Genomic DNA, 22,417 nt, shown 5'->3' on the forward strand with positions numbered 1-22,417 from the left:
ACCATTCATGCAAGGTCACGCGGAACATTCAGCTCGAGAGTGGGACCTCGACTTTGAGAGCGAGCGGGGCGGCCCACGCGCCGGCTACGCCCGCTGCCTCCAATGATTACTCCATGCGGAAATGTCGCCGCAGAGGCCAATACCATGCTGACAGGAAGGCGACACGCCGCGGCTCTTCGGGCGCCGTCATGCACCAAACGCCAGAGTAAGCAGCAAACAAGCTGTGAGAGATAATACTGTATTGAGAACCAACAACACACGGAGACAGAAAGAGAGTCATTCCGGTTCTACCGAGCACACACCACAGAAGGCAACGCTCATGGTCACACCGGGTCACGTGACGACTGACGTCAGCAGGGTGGGGCTTGAGCAGGGACGTGACTAGGACTAATGAGTAAAACAAACGAGGAGACGGCGCCATTCCCAACAGGGAACGGCCCACTCGCCAACCGCCGCGCTCGAAGGCGCCACGAGAATGCGACCAGTTCCCACCCCTGGACGGGCCGCCCCACGACGATACCCCTTTCACTCGGACAAAAACGGCGATAACTCTTCACAACGATCGACGGAAACGCGATGTCTGGGGCGGCAAGAGAGCATGTTTGTCGGTGTCGTTTGCGGACCAGAGGCGGTGCACGCGGCAGTGCCAGGCGTGCGATACGCGCAGGCACGTGCAGGCGCGTGCAGGCGGTGCAGCCGAGCGCACGTCACAGCGGGCTCACGGGACGTCGTCGCTTGCTCCGGCTCTGGTGGTACTTACCCAACAGTCCACTTATCACAGAGGTCAGTTTCCAGAGTCTTTTCTCGCCGCCGGCGCTGGACGCCGCCTTGGCCTTGTGCCGTGCCAGAGCGTCCTTCAGGTCGAGCGACTCGCACTTGCGCATTCTGGGCGCGTGCGGCGGACGCACCACCACCGTGCGCGGCCCGTTGGGCGTGTCGTAGTTGGAGACGACCGTCGAGCCTGAGCCGGAGCCCGACTGGAAGCCCGAGTCCGGGCTGAGCAGTTCGTCCGTGGGGCCCACCGGCACGTGCAGGTGCCGCCACCGCTGGCTGGGCATCAGCATGGCCTCCATGTCCAGACGCAGCTCTCCCAGCACCTGGCTGTGCACGCGCTGCACGCGCTCCACCTCCGAGTGCACGGGGTCCGAGTAGCGCGGCCCGGGCGACGGTGGCTCGGCCGCCTGCCGCGCCACCCCGTCCAGCTCCTCGTAGATGTTCTCGCGGCCGCCGTAGGCGTAGCCGTCGCCCGGCAGCTCGCCGTCCATTTCGGACAGGATCACCTCGGCCGGCGACACGATACAGTCGTACGCGTAGGCGTAGTCGTCCTCGCGGTCGCTGCTCAGCTGGCGCCGGAAGTCGTCGTAGTCAGGCTCGGGTCGCGCCGGCCGCGGCACGAGCGGTGAGGATCGTGCGCCGGCCACGCGCTGGCCGCCCAGACTCTGCGCGGCGGTCGCGTCCAACGCCGACGAGCGCTTGCGCTGCTTTTCGGCGGCGCGCTGCCGAAACGAGAAGGCGGTGGGAGGCACGGAGCCGTCAGCGACGGGCCGCTCGTCCCAGCCGTTCCAGTCCCAGTCGGCCAGGTGCGCCGGGTCCGAGTAAGTCAGCGGCGCCGAGAGGGAGCGCACGCGCGAGAGGCGCGGCAGCGGCTGCAGGCGTCTGGCGCTCGCCATGGACGAGGGGCTGGCGCGGGGCAGGCGCAGCACATGGTCCGGATCTGGCGGCGGAGGGCAGGTAACGTCAGCAGGGCGCGGTACAAGGGCACGGAGGTCAGCCGGGGGCGAGACAGGGGCACGGAGGTCAGCCGGGGGACGGGATAGATAGGGGGACGGAGGTCAGCCGGGGGACGAGACAGGGGGACGGAGATCAGCCGGGGGCGAGACAGGGGCACGGAGGTCAGCAAAGTACGTTGCAATGGCGAAGAGGTCAGCACAGCACGTGGTAGGGGCTAAGAGGTCAACATAGCACGTGGCAGGGGCTGCAAGGTCAGCATGGTACGTAACAGGGGCTTACAGGTCAGCATGGCACGTGGCGGGGGTGAAGAGGTCAGCAGGGCACGTGGCTGGGGTGAAGAGGTCAGCAGGGCGCATGGCCCGCAGGACACGATGGCAGCCAAGCGTAGAGGTGGAAAACCAGAACAGGATGGGGCCTTCTGGGGGAAAACAGGACGGTTGGCGGGTGGACAATGGAAGGGCACACAAATGCCAAGGCACACAGATGCCAATGTTGGCGGAGAAGGGAGGTGTGGGGATGCGGGGGGGGGGGGGGCAAACACCAGCGCTGCTCCACCCTCTTATCATATCTTGATCAGGTAGGGCAAATGAAACCGGTGCAGTGCGCGGTTTTTTGTGGAAGCAAACACGTCTTGTGACCGGGAAAGCCGTGTCACTTTACACTGGCGACTCTTGCGAAGACAAATGTAGGCGCACGCATAAGGTCATCGATGCAGGAAAACAAGGAAGCGTAGCAAGCGTCTCATAAAAACAGCAGTCCGAGCGGGAACACCGGTTTTTTTCTTCCGACCTGTACGATCCTATGCATGTGACAATCCTCACATGCACGTGCATGAACAATGCTGATTCCCACAACGCCCCACCCTCGCACTGTCACACAAGTTTGAGGTCAGATGTAACGCGGTTTTCATGTGAACAGTTCTCAGTGTCGGTTCCAGAACCCTACATGCCAGGTGCGTCAGCGGCCACACGGGCCGCAGTCGAAATGGGAATGCGCAGTGACGCGTTCTGTTGATGACGCCCGTTCCGGCAGCTTTTTCGGGGCAAGAATGCGGGGTCCAGGCGCGGGTGATTCGGAGAGTGCATACGTTATTGCACAAGTTATTTGCGGTTCTCAAATTGCCAAATGTGCGCATATGTGGCACCGCGCGATGTAGACGCATCTCTCGTAATTTGACAACCACACGCGACCTCCGGGCCCTCTTGTAGTGCGTAGCGCGTCCCTGGCTCACGTGCACTTTGATCCGTCTAGCCCAACCGTTTTCAGCGACCCACCAGTCGTCCTCACCAAGCCTCGTGCCAGTTTCGAGTCCGCCTGCCGTGTGCTCAAGGTCAAATAGCGTCCGCCGGCGGCAGGTCGACGCGGCACGCGCGGTTTTCCCTTGTTCTGCAGCGAACCGCCGGCGGTCGCCGCTCCCGAGAACCTGAGGCCGGCTCGCATCCGCGGCCTCGCGCCAGCCCGCCGGCCCGGTCCCGCTCAGCTAACCGGCGCACGGCTCGGGACCAGTTCGTCGAAGCCGGCGCCGAGCGGGCCACGCGGCGGACCGCCGAGCGCGCATCCCGCGGCCAGGCGGCTGACAATAGCAGGACGCCCAGCACGTCATGCGCGCTCGCTCCCACAGCCGACCGCGCCGTGCAGACGGCGGTGAGTAACGGATGAGTGCCGGCTGAATCAGCGAGCCGCCGCGCCGGGTGACGGGCGGGGCCGGGCGTGTCCACGCTCCAGGCGGGCGCTCCGTGCAGAAGGTGAGCAGGTCAGGTCCGGGCGGGCGCTTCCGGGGCCGCGGGCCCGGGCGGAGCCGTTCGGCTGGCGCTTCCTCGTGCCCGGGCGGCCGCCATCCCGCTCGTTATCGCTCCATCGCGTCGCCTCTCCTCCGCGCGCCGCCGCGTCCGAGTCGCAGGGCCGTCCGCCGCGATAGCATCTCAGTAAGCCGCGGCCGGCGCCACGCGCCAGATGCTTGCGCCGCGCGTCCCGCCACGACCTCCTAGATACGGTGCCATCGGCGGCCGGTCTTGATCCGTCAGCCGCACGCAGTCACGCCTCCACAGTTAGCACGTGCGTGTCTGTGTGTGTACACACCTGCCGTGATTTGTCGCCATGATCGCGTTCCGCTGCGCCCACGCGGCCGCGGAGCACACGCTGGGGCCGGCCAAACTCGCTGGGGCCGGCCGAGCGCGCCGGGGGCAGCCCTGACGCGCCGGGAGCCGCGGCCCACAAAAAGGCGCCGGTCAGCCGGGCGGCCATCGGACACACCCCGGCGCGTCCCGGCCGGGCCGGCTCGGCTCAAGGTCCCCCGCACAGTGGCCACCGGAAGCGGGCGGCGGTGAGGCGGCGTCGCCGGGCCCGCGGGCGCAGCCGGAGGGCAGCGACACGGCCAGTGCCGGCGCCCGTCAAGCCCGGGATGATGGGTTGGCCCCCTCCGGCCAACCGAGCTCGTCCCGCCGCTGGCGATGGCGGTGGTAAGGAGGGGTTCGGCGGAGGGGTTCAGCGGAGGGCAGCGGCGGCGGACCGTGACCGCTGCCAAGGTTCTCCGAGCCCGACAGCGATCTCCGGAGGGGCCGCTGCGCCACACCCGACCGGCCCAGCTCGGCAGGAGTGAAACGGACGTCATCCGTCTACACCGCACCTTACGTCCAGGAAGTAATGAGGCGCGAAGCTCACAGCACACCTCTGACCAGCAGGTGACAGGCACGGACAGACACCGCCCGCCACAGGGCAACTCTGCCTAGCACACGTCAGAGGAGTGACGACTGACGGGACCCGCCGGTTCGGCATGGCGGCCGCGGGCGGGCCGCTTGGGCATCGACGCCTCAACTCACGCCGCCGGCCCCTCGTGGGAGCAGACCGCTGCCACGCCCGGCCTCACCGGACACGCGGACACGAGTCCGCTGACGCCGCCACGCAGATCGGCTCTGACGCCGTCACGTGCGGCGGTCGTTTCGATCGGTCCGTGACGGCTCGCGCATCGACGCCTTTAGCCGACACTAAACGCGCCGCAGTCTTACGCAAAACGGCTGCATGTTGTCAGCGGTTGCCCACTGCGAACGTGCGGCGGCTAGCGAAACATGCGCAACGGTGTGAAACGGAGGCGGAGTGACCCCACGTTTCGCAAAAGTGGGACACGAGAAGTAGAAGTACTCGCTGGTTAATGTCACGGACACCACCGGAACTTTTTGCAGGTGAGAGCGATGACTAACGACCGCAACCAGTGCGGGGTGCCACGACGTGCCCGCCGCGTCTCTGGAGGGCGTCCAGCGGAGGGCGGGAAGCCGGCACACTGACCCAATACCCATCCCTTCCCATATCCTGCTTGGTGACCTGTGCCACGCCGAGGCGAGAGGCGAGAGCCGAGCCAAGGGAGAGCCAATGGTCAAACCATTGGCCTGGACCATTCGACAGGGCTGGAAGCCGATGTCTATCAGACGCGTCCCACAAAAGCTAGTCTGCGACCACACCGTCTTCAGTGGTTCGCAAACAATAATATCCGCCAACTTCAGTTCGAGTGATGTATTTAGATGGGGCATGACTAGTTCAGTTCGCCGTATTTTGAGATCATGATCTTAGATGTAAAGATGTTTTATAGCAACACCTACACCTTGTAAAACGCATACTTTGATGGCCAACAGCGTCGGAGTCTCTCGCCACTTCTCTGGCCGATAGCGTCGGAGTCTCTCGCCACTACTCTGGCCAACAGTGTCGGAGTCTCTCGCCACTACTCTGGCTGATAGCGTCGGAGTCTCTCGCCACTACTCTGGCCAACAGCGTCGGAGTCTCTCGCCACTTCTCTGGCCAACAGCGTCGGAGTCTCTCGCCACTTCACGGTTAATTATAGTAGGCCCAGCCAAATACGCAACGGCAGTAAACTAAACCCGCGTTACCCGTGGTTTTCATGCCACAAAAAGATACTTCATCAATTACCATTAGACCTCAAAGTTGTAGTTATCGGACCATTAGCGACGCAACCAACAGGCCGATGATCACAACTGAGCCCGCGATCCAATCATTGCAACATCTGTATTATGTTAGGGATATGATTTCCTCAAAATCAGGCGTCCCTGGCGATGCTTATGCAATTTAAATCGTGGCGCATTGGCGCCGTAAAAGGAACTCTTAGAAACGTGAGCCCTGTCGTTTATATCGGTCCTTCCCACTTTCTTTCAGGGACTTTCGTCTCTGCACAACGCCAATCAACAATCATAGCTGATCAGAGCACGCGAAGCCGCGCTGCAGCCAGCCAGACAAACTAATGTTAAATCTGGCCTCTGCGACCTGTCAGAAAAGGCCGACACAGATTTCCCGGCGCTCACCCGCCGAACCGCGCTAACTGACAAGAGCGAGCGCGACGCAGCGCCAGTAGACGGGATAACGCCGACGCCGACGCCGACCCTGCCGGTCCACTCACCGGTGAATGCTCTGCGGAGAGGTCGAAAGGCAGGCGCGGGGGGCGGCAGCCAGGCGGTCAGGTCGGACCCGACCGCCGGCACTCGGTGTTCCCTGCACCAATCCAGGGCGCGTCCTCACCGCCCGGCCTGCGCCGCAGTACTACCGGCCGGCCGCCGGCCAGCGTCCAGTCTGCACGCGGCTGGCGCGTCATCAGCCCCCCGCCCCCTGCCCCCGGCTCCACCTCCCGCCCCACCCCCGACCCACGCTGCTCTGGCTCTGAGTCACGTGCACATCGAAAACATCGGCCGACGCGGAAAATCGCCGGTGTGTGACGTCATGCGACGAGCTGCTGGATGTTGTGATCCACGAGCGCCGGACTTTTCAGCTCGGCTCGTGAGCGAGTCTCGCCCGATTCGGCGGCGCCGCTTCGGCTCCGGAAGCGGCTAAGCCGCGTGACGTCACTGGTTCAGGGCCGACGGGCGCTGCGCGCCGGCCCGGTTCCCAGAACGCGCCGCTGAAGGCTCACGTCTCAGAACAGGTGATGACAACGACGCGACACTTTCCCACTCACCCAAAAAAACAGCGAGAATCGGGAAACGGGCAGTGAGCAACCCTTTGTTCTTCAGAACAGCTTCGTCAATTCCGCTTCTTGTCACGTTGACGAACGGTGGACCAAATGTGATTAATCCCGTGACATCAGCCGGTGTGTGAGCAGACCGCGGGGTGCAGTCCACATGAACAATGTCTTATAACAAACCGAATTTGGGATTTGAAAGAGCTGATTCAGGAGTAAGGGCATGTTGTTGGCACGCAAATGTCTTTGACAAAACATACATGCAAACAGTTTTGATTCGCTCATTAAACGGCTCCAGCGCCAGCTCAGAACAGGCGTCGAATCAATTCTTCCCCCCCCCCCCCCCCCAGATATTTAGTCACGTGCGCAGACCGACACCACAGAGTTCACATCTGACCCACCAATGTCAATAGCGCACCGATCTCACGAGTTGAGTCGACGTCTACAGAGGTTCACCAGGGCGGTGTGGCCAGCCGCGGCTCCCTGTAAATCTGCCAGCGAGACCAGCGGGCTGCCGCGGCTCCCAGCGAGTCTGCCAGCGAGGCCAGCGGGCTACTCCGGCCCCCAGGGAATCTGCAAGGAGCACCAGCTGCACCAGCTGCCGACTCCGGCTCCCGCTGACCCGGCCGGGGTGTCCGACCAGAACGGTCAGCTGGTGTGGCAGGCAGACCCGCCGTCTGACCCAGACAGGTGACCGCGGCCACACTGGTGCCGCCGCAAGCCCGCGTGTGTTTTATGAAAAGCGTGAGTTTTGAGAGGAGAGGCAACACGCAGCGAACGCGACATTTACATGGCCAGGCGCAGAGAGGTGCGCTAATTAGATGGAAATGTAAAATAGGGTGCTGCTTTGAACTTTCAATAGGGTTCATTGGACAGCTAGGCGAGGAAACCCAGCATTTAGATCCGCGCTTTCTCTCATTGTTCGCCGTCATTATTACCATGAGACAGATTTTCAAGCTATCCATAACGGCTTTTGACAACCAGAAAAGCACACGGGAGTTCAACTGGTGCCACACTAAGAGAAACGTAACTGCACGGCTTGTACGGCACAAGCTGACATTCTGGCTGCTATCTACCACCATTCTTGGCATTGAGCTGACTGGGGCCGGCCATATGAACGGACTGCAAGGCCTGGGCATGGTATTGACCACCCACATCTGAGCCATCCAAACCGCTACACTCAGACCAGGCACCAAACCGTCACATCCATACTTTAGATACCAGTTCACTACAATCATACTAGGCATCACATCATTCCACCCGCACTCGAGACACCAAACCACTACACTCAGGCCAGGCACCAAACCATCACATCCATACTTTACGTGCCAATTCACTACGCTCAGACTAGGCATCAGGTTATCTCACCCACACTCGAGACACCAAACCACTACACCCAGACCAGGCACTTACACCCAAGGGGTGTAACGCTCCGTTCAGGCACGTGCAGAGTCGGCATCTCCAGCACCCCAGCCGACGGCTGAACTGTGTGCCCTTAGACGGCTGCCGAGCCTCCGGGTCAGCGTGTGTCAGAGCTCACGCCACCTCAGAGACGGCGGGAGGGTAAGGCGATGGAACTCACGCCATCATCCCAGAGACGGCGGGCGGGTGAGGTGGCAGAACTCAGCCTACCTTAGAGGCGGCGGGAAAGTGAGGTGCCAGAGCTCGCGCCACCTCAAAAACGGCGGGAGGGCGAGGTGCCAGAGTTCACGCCACCTCAGAGACGGTCCGGCCGGGGATCAGTCGTCAGCGCCCACCGTGGTGCGCACGTGTAACAGTTCGCGCACCTCAGCCACTGCTCAGCTTCTGGGCTGCCGTCCCCTAGTTCCGCTCCACGGATGCTGCGGGCCCGCCCAAAGCATGCGTCGATTCCGCCAGGTCACGCAGCACGTGCCACTCGAGCGGCGTGACTGCAGTCTGGACCAGTCACCCGGAGCCTCGCCCAGCGCCAGGTCACGTCAGTCAGTCCGGGCCGGGCCGCGCTCCATCAGATACCGTCGACACGCTCTGTGGCCCAGATAGGGCAGGGCGCCGGCCGCTCCGCTGGGCGGGCCGGCTGGCGACCTCCGAGGGGTGGGGGTGGGTGGGACCTGACTGGTGCTGACCGTCCACCCGCGCCCGCTCGTAACTGACCACCGACCGGTGCTGGCCGGCCGCCGACCAGCGCTGTCTTATTGCTGACCGACTTTGACTGACCGCTGTCCGGTGCTGACGGACCGCTGACCGGCGCTGACTGACCGCTGACTGGCTGCTGACCGTCGCTGACTGACCGTTGACCGGCGTTGACTGACCGCTGACTGGCGCTGATAGACGGCTGACCGGCATTGACTGACCGCTGACCGGCGCAGACTGACCGCTGACAGGCCGCTGACCGGTGCCGACTGACCGCTGACCGTCGCTGCCTGACCGCTGACTGGCCGCTGACCGGTGCTGACTGACCGGTGCTGACTGACCGCTGACTGGCCGCTGACCGGTGCTGACTGACCGGCTAGTGAGGGCCTGCCGCCTGCAGTCCACCTGCCGTTGACCGAGGGCCGCCGGTCGGCTCGAGAGACACTGACCCCGTTACGGACTGCGGCCGGCTGAAGCGGGCTGACAAGAACTGTGACTCACCTCACTCAGACCGGTCACCTTTCAGTGAAGGCGGTCAGCCACCCCGCCGGCGAGCTGGGTCAACTAACGATACCGATCATCGGCCAGCGGAGCATACCACCCACGGGCGGGGACGTCCGACCACAGTGGGGCAGGTCGTCTCACGCCACAGATCGCTCGTCTGCGACGGAAGTCGACCGCGGCCAAACAAAGCAGCAGCTAACTCACAAATGACGCGTGCCGACGACGCATGTGTTTTGGGGTACGTGACAAAGGCCACCTTGACACGACAGGACACAACGCAGAGCCTCCTCTGCCGCGCGGACCGGACGGAAGACAGCGGCGAAGGACGTCACAGAGACAACAGACGCTGCACGAGCGGCGTGCGGGTGCCAGCCGGCGACCCTGACCTTCCAGCGAGGCTTGGCCGGCGTCACCGGCCTGATGGCCACACCAATCAGAACAAAGTCGGGCTTACTAGCCGGGGTGGCACAAAAAGGCCGCGGCGCAGGCACATCGCGTGCGGGACGGTCGGCAGGGACGGCCCCGTCGGCCCGGGACGCTTTTTGTGCGCCGGTTTACGTAATTTTTTACCGTGCCGTCCTGGTATTGGAAGGCGGCCGGCCCCCCCATAGAAGGGCCAGATTAGAGGCAGCCGTGTCGAAATAATCGGTGGCAGACCGTGCGTTCCCGCGGGCCGGCCCGTCTGCTGTCGTTTATCACCGGACAGGACAGCTCCCAGCAATGGTGCGAGTTTAAAGGCCGCTGCTTCGTCGCAACGCTGCGATCGTTCGTCCGCCGCCATCATAATTTTACCGCTCGGTTTCTCTTCGCTCGCAGTCGCTGGCGATGGGGGCGGGGACTCGTCCGAGGATCTCGTCGGCTGCGCCGTTGAGAAAGTGAAACGACGTGCGCACGGTCCTCTGAGAATCATGGCCGTGGTCAGAAGAACGATTAATTGATGCGCGGACGTCTTTGATGCGTTTCAGTGAGGTTCCAATGGGTACTGTACTTAACTGATGACACGTTTAGGCGGTCACCGAATTCCTGCACGCCTTTACACCATGTTCGGCATGGTAATGCACGGCTCATCGCTTTTAGTTCGTGACCGTGGACCTGCGCTAGGCTGATCCGGGCCCCGTAGCTTACCAATCGTCCACTCTATCTGGGAGCCCGCCCGCATCACGAGACAGCGGCCGGCGTGGACACAGCGCCCCAGCGGCGCCGGCCGAATGAAAGGCGTGCACGCGTCAGCGGCGGTCGAGGTCCTGTTCTGCACGACAGCACCGCTCGTCCGTGCAGAACACGGCCGTCTCAGCTGACGCCGGCTAGGCCAGCACAGTGACAGCCGCTCTGGGTGCCGCACCCGCTGACAAGGGTCGCAGCTGTCTGCAGGCGTCGGTCCGGAGCCGTCTTACGGCCGCGCCGCCGGAACATACCGCCTTAGAGTAACAGGGGATGCTCAGGAAGCCGGAGGTGCATGTCCATATTTAGCGGTGATTGCCATTTGTCATCTGAGCGACATTTTTGTCAGCTTGAGTGGAAGGCACTCACAACCTTTTGTTGTAATCTACGCTTACATATGTTAGTTGAGATAACTGATTACATACACTCGCAATAACTATACGCCAACGTAACAAAATCAACATTCGCAAAGTAGTTGTCAAGGGGATGCTTTGTTTTGCTACATGATTTCAGACATGTTTAGTTTATGTGCGCGTCAGCCTGGCTTTTTCGCCCTCTTTCTCTCCCCCACCGCGCAGCGGGATCGGACATCTGTCACCGACGGCGGGCGGGGCTGAGGGGGGAGGGGAGGGGAGAGGACAAGGTCCCTCAGTCGGTCTCGCCCCCGCCCGGGGGAAGGTAAACCGCCTGCCCTCCTCCTTCAATCGCACCTCGCCCTGAAGACGGGACCGGGGACGAGCACACCAATCTCCGGAATTCGGGTTCGCCTTTTGACTGGATTCCAGATCTTACCGGATTTGTCAAGGTTCGGCCGTACTAGGAATTCAGTTGGGTACCTGACGCCCTCCAGGCAACTCCAGCTAGCCTAGATCTCATACCATTAGCATTCGCGGATAATTAACTGTACATGCGTTTAATCACACAGTCATTATTCATTCTACATGGTTTTCAAGCGGCCAAGCTTGAGACTGCGCGTTACGCGACGTTTCGTTACGTGGACGTTACGCGTCACGCGTTTCGTTACGCGACGTATTCGTTACGACGTTACGTTTATGCGCGTTACGCGACGATATTTAGCCAACGTGATAGGCATGTATTCATGTGTTTCTTGAGATCGTGACACAATGAATTTGTTCGTGCAAGTGGCAGAACCGTTCTTACACATGAGTAACAATGCGTTCAAAGCGCAGGTCATTGTTGTTTTTTAATGTTTGCTTGCCCTTTGCATGATGTAACCATATGATTTACATTGTACCGAGCGTGTCGTTGCTTTCGAGGCAGGGATTCAATGAAATGTGTCGACACATGCCACCCGAAACGGTTCGCCATGTGTCATGAGACGACAAAAGGAGCTGCTGCCACTACTGAACTTGCCGGAATGATTCCTGCCGGTTAGGTCAGTGGTGGAGAGCTGGACTCATCATCAGACCCCGGTTCAAATCCTGGGATTTCAAGCGGAATAAATGCTTTGTCGCGAGTACATGCTAAAAACTGAGCACCATTCAGTCATTCCTGGACTCAATAATGCCTAACGGCAGCCGGAGAATCCACTGGCCGAGCCTTATGCACACATCTAGGCAGAACAACACCTGATATGATACCGAAGATCCACGAGCTGTCACGAAATCACACGCACGGGTCACAGCCATCGATGTGCCCATCGCGTGAAGCATAGCTGACACAAAAAGTGAAGCGGTGAACATATTTACGATGGGCGCTATGGAATACCACAGATCGCCCAAGACAGTCCCACAGCCCGACACGTGACACGGGTGGTCGGATACGGAGAGGTCGAAGGGAGGCCTGGCCCACTTTCAGGCACTACGTGTCATGTCACCTGCGAGGACGCGTGCCACTGATTGGTCAAGGCAGCCGAACTGGTGCGCGCTGCTGTGTGCTTGGGAGAACGATATAAAATGCAAACTGAGGGGAGCGTCCTCATTGACGGACGAGCTCCTGATGGATAACCTCAACCTATGGTCACACTGCGATCTGTCAATATTTAGTTTGAAAAAGTTATCCGTCACAGTGTCTCTATATAGCCAACAATAATTAGGACCATGGACCACGCCGAACTCCCCTGCGGTTGAAGCGAGGTACTGTATCCTATATCTTAAAAAACGGCTTGGACCATGGGCCCGGAAGAGCCCATGAACAAATTTGTCATGAAACCTTGGTTTTAAAATATTACTCGACACGGTTGTATGCTCTTCGCCATACTAATGTTTTTTTTGTGAATGCACAAACACATGTGAACCACAACTCTGGGAAGACCAATCGATAAGCCAAAACCTAAAATTGCGCTCGGACACCCAGAGGCAGAGTACATGACAGAGACACCACCTAACAGGAACAAGTTTCGGAGTACTGCTTTGCATGGCGGGATTCACGAAATGCTCTTTACAGCCAGCTTTCTAAAAAACGTCATCGTTTGCCTTTTGCACGAATGGACAGTCCCTGAAACTTTAAGGAATGCATACCGCATAGTCACGTCCGTATATGCGTGGTGCCATCACTTTAGGGCAAAGATAATCAGTCAGAGTCAGGACCTCTGTCGTAAAGATCGTTTCAATTTTGAGCACATTGATCTGGTTGGTAATTAGGATTGCAAATAGTAGCCCTAGTTGTTATCACGGGGGCGGAGACAGTTTTGCAGCATGGTCTACGAGTTTGTTCCCATGTTTTTGAACGTGAGTCTTCAGGCTATGAGCAGTGATATTTGCTGAACAGAAAGTGTCACGTGCACCCTGAACACAGCGACCAAGTTCTGCCGTTACAATTTATCGCATAATATGACTCGCTATTTTTTGGCAAAATTAGAGCGTAGATAAACCGTTTTCGTGTCATAAAACTTTATGCAACGCGACTACCTGGGTCGTGTCAAACCTCGTCCGCCAGCCAACACTTCCCTCTCAGTCGGACGAAGCGATGCGCATGCTATGGCACCCGCATTGGCCTACTAGATTCTACTTGTTTTTTGGCTACCAAAGGCACTGACCCACCACCTCAACGGATAACTTTTACTGAAATATCTAAACACGCTATGCAATGTCACGGCCCGGACTCCCGTTCTTCAGTCTCAAAAGGGACGCGACACCGCATGTGCCCTCCCTCCTTCTCACACATATACACGCTGGTCAGCGTCCGACCCCCCTTCCACTGAGCTGCAGGGATGGCGGCCACCTTCGAATAGTCAATGCAATGGGTGCTCGGTAATTCCCCATAAAGAGAGCATGGCACCCCTCTTAAGTATGTCATTCGCATTTATCTACAAAAGACTAGTGTTAACACTTCACGAAAACTGGGACCATAGCTACTGGGTTGAGTCATCTCTATACACATTATGCAGTCAAAGCGAACCAAAGCTGTTGCGGGCTATCAGGTGCAAACGTGTCAATCCACATGCGCATCACTTCAGTGCCTCCGTGAGCATTTGCATTTGAGCATTCTGCAACCGATGAGACCGGTGTCTACGTAGCCAGACAGGTTCAATATGAAAGCTGACTGCACGTTCACAGGCATCACTCGCGATGGCCAACTGCTGAGATCGATAGCGTTGCATGTACGGGTGGTTGGATCCTCCCCCACGGCCCTCTTCAGAAGTCACGCACACCATGCCAACCTAACACGCATGCGACCACATGGGATCTTCCCCTCCCCGGGGTGAAAGGGGTTGAATACCACTGCATTGATAGTTTCTTGTGCCTTTGTTTTAATTTCATAGATTTTGCTCTGGCCGTCTTGGATGTCGGAATACATGATAGGAGCCTGTTGCGAAAGCTTTGTGTCCCAGTCAACGTCCAATGGCCTACGCCTGCCTGCCATCACACCAGTCGCTCCGCTGGGCCTCTAGGGAGACTGCCTGCCATCACACCAGCCGCTCCGCTGGGCCTCTAGGGAGACTGCCTGCCATCACACCAGTCGCTCCGCTGGGCCCTAGGAACTGCCTCCCATCACGCCACACTCCGCCCAGCAGGGAGACTCATCACAACATCCTCTGCTGCGAGCTGCATCCACCATCGCTCCGCTGACGGGAGACCTCCATCACACCACGCCGCTCGCTGACCACCTGTGAGGCTCCCTCCCTCACCCGCCGCTCCTCCGCTTCGCTGGGCCCCGAGGGACGGCTGAGGACGGCTTATTTGCACGCCCGTCATTTCGGGCTTTAAACCTTACAGCCGACGGTCCATTGGTGAGATTACTTCAGCGAATTAGAACATATTGTGACAGCTGCACTCGACAATGCTCCGATTACTGCGCCTTGCGCCAAACAGCCGTGCAGAACTCATTAAGGCGTCAGCCAAGAAGTTTGTCGAGCAGATGTTCTCGTGGCAACACCAGTTCAATGAAATATTTGCTATTGCCATATGCTTCCATATTGCAGTCAGTCTGCTTCTCCAAAAGTGATACGACGTGCTGACTTAAGCCTGCAATACCATCAGGAAATTTGTGTTGTAGACTGAAGCCCACAGTCCCACCCAGCGCGGACAGGGCCATTATGGTACTGATCTTGTCGTGCTCTTCCCCACCTGAACATTCAACTCGGCATGTCCAGGAGCCTAATGCGCTCTCTTGAACACAATTTTAGAGCAAGATGACTCCCGAATAGTTTTATGACATCGTGAGAGCTCGATGAAGTAGTAGTAGTAGAAGGGCGCGTCAACTTCAATGGCTGTTCGAGCCCACTCGATACTTTTCGGATACTTGCAAGACATTGGTTGATCTCCATGACCTCGGATCCGGCTATAACAGCGAGCAAGGGACCTTCCGAAGGGGCCCCAGCGCGCGCAGCACAGACAGGGCGGAAGTACGCTCAGGTCAACTAGCGAGAAAGCTCTGGTATAAGTGTGTGTGTTTCGCAAGTCGGACGGCGCGATAAACCGCCGTAAGGCACGTCCCTCCCAGTTTAGGAGACCCAGGCGGCTTGCGTCAACGCTATTAAACACTACATGACTAACACGGACATCGATTCCCTCCGGTCCACAGTAAACGGTCGTACTCAAAGCAATTTTAAGCTTTTTGTGCTGGGGTAATATGACAATTTTACCTCCATAGGGGAAAATTACTTCACCTCATGCTATCCGTGTATCCGAACATGTTATCCTGTCGTTGACAACGCTTCGTCAAGACACCGACACGCGGCCCTCGGGTTGTGGCTTCGCTGAGGCTTTGTTGTGACTGTTAGCCTACAGTTAGGCCTTGTCCTTTTCTTGTTTTTATCACCCGGCGACTTCCCATCTCCTTGACCTCACCAAACCAGCTCAGCCGAGATCGCCGTGTGGTGCCCGTTGAACTCGCGAGCCGGTAGTCTTTCATATTACCCGCACATTTCGACTTTCAGTCGTTGTTTGCCGCCAATCCCCATCCCGATCATAGCCAAACTGCCCTCGCATTCACCGCTGTCCGGACTGGTGCACTTTGAAAGACACGTATGTCGCCAACGCACCGGCTAACTATGCGCTAGATCGTTTGACGATAAGGAAATAAAAGTAATAGCTTAACGAGAAGGTGGGGCTGCACGTAATCACGTCAAAGAAGACGAGCTAAGTGAACAAAGTTGTGGTCTCATCACCAACGATCTGACCAGTGGTGCTGCTGTACAAACTCACGCCCTGATCAAGTAAGATAATTTGCAAAAACTCGTTCAGTTGCAGTCGGGATGAGTATGAGAACCTTCATGAAGTCGCATTGCAGTCATCGACCACAAAGACTCACTTATCCAAGTAACGTACATGAAGACACTTCTGCGGTAAGGAAAATCGTGATGAAAACAATAGTAAGTTACCATAATTCTCCCTACTTACTGCGGTAAGGAAAATCGTGATTAAAACAATAGTAAGTTACCATAATTCTCCCTACTTACTGCGGTAAGGAAAATCGTGATTAAAACAATAGTAAGTTACCATAATTTTCCCTACTTAAGTAATGGCGACAAACATAACCGGAATAACATCTTCAGCCCCCGGACATCTACAGGCCCGGGCGGCATCACACGGCTTATACGAACTCACGCTGCACATTCCCCAAAAATGAGGTCACACGGGCACGAGCAATGCGCCGGCGACGCGCACCGGCCCGGCAGCACGAGCATGCCAGTACGGTCAGCAGCCGCGCCGCGAGGGCGTCCCCTACCGTCCCGTCAGCTGGGCCGTCGGGGGCCGGCCATGTCGGGCCAAGCCTCCTCCAGCTGATTCGAGGCGCGCTCCACCTCCTCTCCGTCTGCCGGTCCCTCTCGCACCGCGCCGGCCGGCCCACCACGCCAAACTAGCGCCACAAGAGCCCGATCTCGACGACTTGCCGCCGGCGCCACCCGCTGATCCCAACCGGCCCGAAAACACCGCAGCACGTTACGCCACCTATCGAGAATGGTGCAAACTATAGGTTTTACATACTACCACCAGGGTTCAGAGGGAATCCAGCGGCTTCGCCACGCATGACGTTGTCCGCTTGTGGTTTAAGCGGCTGCACCGGCACAAAATGGTTGCACGAGCGTAGCCAGAGAGCTTCGGAATAACCACTCTTCAGTACCTAACCAAACTATTCTCGGGGCGCAGACAAGGAGGCTGGACTGAGGGACGTCGGCGGGACCTTACAGGCGCCCCTCAGCAGTGCAGCCAGTAGGGGTGGGCTGAACAGTGCTGCAGCGTCTTGTACAAACCTCTCAAGGCAAATCAACGAAATGTGAACTAAGCGTCCCTTAGCATGCTAGAAAGACAGAATACATCTGAAATGGTCAAAAGGTTGGTCATACTGCACCTGTGTCTTTCAAAAACTCGTAATGTTCAGCAATCATGAGCCAATACGGGCGAAATTGAGGTCTTATAAAACCCAATGTGACAAATGGTCCAAAATGGTCCAGTGGTCTTGTCCAGGAAAACCCGCTGCAAGCACTCGAGGCTTGATTTATCAAAGATTCGTTCCATCGCTTCTCCGTCGATCACAAGTGCCAGCCACTGATGAAAATATCAAACAAATAAGAGGGTGAGGATTATGGACAGACAACAATTAACAGCAAATAACGAGAAATTGTGTAGACAGTGGGAATTTCGTAGGGAATAATTGCTGTTGACTGCAATGAGTGGGGATAGCCGCGTGATTTCCGAGACACCCAAGAAGCACACAGATGAGGTCGTATCATGTATAGGGAAATAAAGCCGTGCTTGTATGATGACGCTGCTAACAGAAGTGTAATACCTGTTTATCACTCCGCATGGAAAAGGCGGTATCCTAGTTCAAAAAAAGGCAGGTCACCTTTACGTTTCACATGAGTTTTGGTCATCAATTTCACGCCATGGGCATGACAAGTATGCTTGTTTTGTTTGCGAAATCCAAAATTTTGCTTTCTTACATGGCACGTTAACCAAATTATCTAACTGCTGCCACCGAGGCGGTGGGGTCTGGGGGAAAGAGGAGAGATAGTGTAGGCAAAAAGCCATAGTAAATTCTGAAATATCCCTTTCAGCGTAGGACGACCTAGAGAGCATCGGTTCACCTGTGATTGTTCGGAGGCCGAAAATTAACAAGAAGTCGGCTTAGATGAGCAGAGGCTATACAACACGCCGGTTTACCAGCCAGATAACCCAGAGCTACAAAGGCTATCATCGCCTGGAGTCCGTGGTGGTCTCAGGGCTTCCGAGTCAGTGCAAGCCAGAATAGTCCCCCGAGCTCCCGACACATAGCCGGCGGCACTAACATGGCCACCGGGACACTGGCATGGCTTCCGGGACACTGATATGGCTGCCGGGACACTGGCATGGCTGCCGGGACACTGACATGGCTGCTGGGACACCGCCATGGTTGCCGATACCTTTCTTGCGGCACTGATATGGTTGCCGAGATCCTTCTAGCGGCACTCACATGGCTGCTGGGGCACTGACATGGCTGCTGGGACACTGACATGGTTGCCGAGACCTTTCTGGTGGCACTGATATGGTTGCCAAGATCCTTCTAGCGGCACTGACATGGCTGCCGGGACACTGACATGGTTGCCGATACCTTTCTTGCGGCACTGGTATGGTTGCCGAGATCCTTCTAGCGGCACTCACATGGCTGCTGGGGCACTGACATGGCTGCCGAAACATTTCGGGCGACACTGACATGGCTGCCGTACCGCCCACCACCGATTATGGCAATTTTCTTTCCCAGCGACCTCCGATGGAGTTCGGACTGAATCAAGCTATTTGGCTCGTATGAAATGCTAGTCAGACGACTTTCCGCCGGGATGTGATGACCGTGTTCCTTTAACCTGTATTTCATGCTGCTACTACTAATACGCGCATTCGTTACCATCCGGCCTCTGGTTGTTTATAGTCTGTTTGCTTCTTTGGTGATTTATCCAGGCTCAGAAAACTCATAAAATGCATTTGTCAATATATCTGGCATGCATTTTTTTGCAAGCAGTTAGTATACATGATCTTAATAAGGTGCAAACTTATAGAATAGCAATAAGGTTTAGAAGTGGCCTGTTGTGGTATTGCATGTTTTCATATGTAGAAGCGCGTCTCGGCTAAAACAAAATACAAAACATCAAATATTTCCAAAAGATGTCAGCTGCCTGGGCTGTCAAGAACCGGAGATGCCAAGGGCCGTTAGAGGCCCTTAGGCAGAGCAGCGGCTCCAGAACCACATCGGTCATATGCGAAGACAAGCAGACGACTTCGTTTTCTGACGACCTTCGATGCCGGCGAGTGACATTCCCTCGCTTCTCTCGCATCTCTTACGTGCCCAACGTTCCTAACATCACTCACGTCTCGCGTCCTCTTCTTCCTCTTTCTCCATCCGCCCCTTCTCTCCCTCCTTCTTTCCCTCCCCTTCTCTCCTTCTCCCTCTCTCCCTCTCTCTTTGAGCGCAGTCGTGTCATGGGTCACGCCAAATGAGCCACTTTAGATGCTGGAGCTCCCAATGTCCGGGCGGATCATCGCGCCTGTGATTCATGACTCCTCCTTATCGTCAATCACACGACTGAGACAAGGCGCCAGGCCGTGACGGCAGCGACGCGTCTTCCAACATCAGTGGCCGAGCACGGCCGACGGCCTGACACCACACGCGGGCCAGGTGACAGCGGTGACGCTCGCCGCCGTCAGTCAGTCCGTCACCAACGTCTGTGGCAGCGTGGTGAGCTTCGGTACACGGGTTCCAGCCCACTCCCCAGCGCCGCAACATCCTGTCAAAATGTAGCGGAGCGCGCCGCGGCGGCCATCTGGAGAAGTCGCGGCGACGCTGACCTAATGGCAGCGTGCATCGCTAGGTAATCTCACGACCCGTGCGGTACTCATCTGAGCTGTGGACTGAGCTAACCGGCGTGAGGACCACAATGGTGGGCCGACGACGCCGGAAGATAACGGACCGATGACCGAGGACCGACACTGACACCAACTGACACCGTCCTGAGCAGGACAGCAGGTTAATGACCTCCGTCCTCTGACACGACGGCACAGGACAGACGCGACCTCTGACCAGACAACGAATAAATGATGCTGCCCTGCTACCCACGAGCAGATGACTGACTATCGTTCATCTGACCCTGCTGCAGGACAGATGCCGTGATTCAACCCACGATCAGACACATGATACCGTGATTCGATCCCCGGGCTGAGGACTGGTACCGTAATTCGATCCCACGATCAGAGGACTGGTACCGTGATTCGATCCGCCGAACCCACGATCAGAGGACTGGTACCGTGATTCGATCCGCCGAACAGAGGACTGGTACTGTGATTCAATCCCACGATCAGAAGACTGATACCGTGATTCGATCTCCTGGGCAGAGGACTGGTACTGTGATTCGATCCCACGATCAGAGGACTGGTACAGTGATCAGATCCCACGATCAGAGGACTGCTACCGTGATTCGATCCTCCGGGTAGAGGACTGGAACCGTGATTCGATTCCGCGATCAGAGGACTGGTACCGTGATTCGATCCCACGATCACAGGACTGGTACTGTGATTCGACCCCACGATCGGAGGACTGATATCGTGGTTCGGCCCCACGATCAAAGGACTGGTACCGTGATTCGTCCCATGATCAGAGGCCTGACACCCCGCCCTCTGACCGCCGGCGGTATCGGCCGGCCGATCATCCACTGAAGCGCAACTTCTGAGAGTCACAAGCATCTCCAGAACCGAAGTCGTGTCACACATGCGCCACCGAAGCGCAGTTTTTCAGAGTCACCAGCATCCCCGGACCCGAAGTTGTGTCACACATGCGCAGCACGCAAACGCAGCTGTCTGCAATCTCTACTACTGCAATCCCTACTGCAATCTCCTAGGGACAGAATGTCCGCCATCAATTCCTCTGCTGGGAACGTCATCGAATTCGGAAATAATCCGACGTCTAGTGCAGTGCCGCGAAGTTTGGTGAGCTCCGATGTTCTCAGCCTTTTCTGGAGCACGCTTCCCGCGAACTTATGCACGATGCACAGGGAGGCAATCTCGCCGCACGCAGCAGCTCATGGCCCGCCCGTCTGGCATATCACAGAGCCGTGGTTCGCTTCGAGCTCATGATGCTGTCAACAAACAGCAATTAACATTCGGCGTTCCACTGCGGCTGCCTGGTCACCGGCGTGAGACCATTGATGAGGATGGACAAAGGTTTAGGTTCAGGGTATGCATATGGTTGCGTATGCGCATGGTTGCCATATATGGCAACCACGCTTGAGGGTAAAGTTACGCTGCCCAAAAATCCCCCCGCCCCCGTCACGCTTCGGTTGCGCTCTTTCAAACCTTCCCCTCCTCCTACATGCGTGACGCAATTTATGGACGGCGCACATCCACTCTCAACGAATCGATACAGCGCATGCTTTGTTCTCTTACCTGATGGTTCATATTCCCTTGGCGACACATTCCACGAAAACGTTCAGTAAGTGGCGGCGAACTTCAACGTCACTGATGTATCCGAAAACAACACTGGGAGCGCAGCGTCAGTTCGCCCCGCGCCGTCGGCTGACCCGTGACCCACAGATCAATGGAAGCCGCCGACCACGGCAGCACAGCCTCCGCACACTGCCTCTACCGACCGCTCGCTGCCACACCGCGAACTGCTCTATTGACACAAGCGCACACGCGCACAGTCAAGCGTCACGACTGCACCAGCACGCGACACGCACCAGCGTTCGAGCTGGCCCCGACCCAGCCCCGCGAGCGCCTCTGTCGGCACGACCACTCGTCTGGCGGCGGGCGAGAGCCGGCCGGGCACGACACGCCACAGTCCCCTCCCGCCGCCGTTCCCGTGAGCCGGCCACCTGTCGACAGGTGCGCGAGCCACCTGCCCTCTAGCGTCCCGGCCGCGTACTAACAAGGGCCGGATGTTTTGGCCCAGGGAACAACGGGACCAGAGATCTCGGTGTGAACGGTAATTGAATTCAGCCCAGAGGGGGTTGTTATGTAGTCGATTCCAGGACTATTTTGAAATATGTGGGCTCTATCCCAGCGAAGCGGGGAGTTGCTGGGCAATGTTTAGGAGTGATTGTTACCTGTATTTTGAATGAGTGTGATGCGTGCCGTTTCACCTATCTCGATGGTAAAAAACGATAACCATTTGTGTACGATGAGTTTCATACGCCAACCGGTTCCGGCATAGACTCCAAGCAAATCCGGCGCTACAGAGGCCGAATAAAGCTTTACGCGAGACGAGCCTGGCAAACACTGACCCGGTCGAAAGATGAACCTGCGAAATACTGACCTAGTCGGAAAATAAACCTGCGAAATACTGATCTGGTCGGAAGACAAGGCAACCAAATACTGATCTGGTCGGAAGACAAGCCTACCAAACGCTGATGTAGTCAGGACACGAGCCTACCAGACGCTTTTCTGATCGGGGACTGGATGGCGCCCGGCCAGGCCGGCGTCAAGTCGATTTGCACCGCTTGCGCTACGAACCCTAGGCTTCAGAATCGCCAGAAGCCTGACTGACAGCTCTAATCCTAATTATTCGTGGTCTTCGTGAAAAATC

The 22,417-nt window shown here is 57.5% G+C and overlaps 1 protein-coding gene across 3 annotated transcripts; it reads right to left on the reverse strand.

Moving 5' to 3' along the window:
* Window positions 1–224: 224 nt before the first annotated feature.
* On the reverse strand, window positions 225–21,587 carry LOC119096890 (uncharacterized). 3 transcript variants are annotated; one of them, XM_037219881.1, is made up of 2 exons: window positions 21,280–21,587; window positions 225–1,714 (listed from the first exon to the last, which is right to left on the reverse strand). In XM_037219881.1, the coding sequence occupies exon 2, from the start codon at window positions 1,668–1,670 to the stop codon at window positions 708–710; it is 963 nt and encodes a 320-aa protein (XP_037075776.1). In that variant the 5' UTR covers window positions 1,671–1,714; window positions 21,280–21,587; the 3' UTR covers window positions 225–707. The 3 variants fall into 3 exon arrangements, with proteins under 3 accessions (XP_037075776.1, XP_037075774.1, XP_037075775.1); XM_037219879.1 differs by lacking the exon at window positions 21,280–21,587 and adding an exon at window positions 16,598–16,722; XM_037219880.1 differs by lacking the exon at window positions 21,280–21,587 and adding an exon at window positions 6,134–6,289.
* Window positions 21,588–22,417: the final 830 nt, after the last annotated feature.

Source organism: Pollicipes pollicipes, unplaced genomic scaffold (assembly GCF_011947565.3).
Source record: "Pollicipes pollicipes isolate AB1234 unplaced genomic scaffold, Ppol_2.1 Scaffold_4295;HRSCAF=5057_pilon_pilon_pilon, whole genome shotgun sequence".
NCBI classification, from domain to species: Eukaryota; Metazoa; Arthropoda; class Thecostraca; order Pollicipedomorpha; family Pollicipedidae; genus Pollicipes; species Pollicipes pollicipes.

What these genes read in the sequence shown, in the direction of transcription:
- LOC119096890 (XM_037219881.1), bottom strand. Translation starts at nt 1,670, where the DNA reads ATGGCGAGCGCCAGACGCCTGCAGCCGCTGCCGCGCCTCTCGCGCGTG.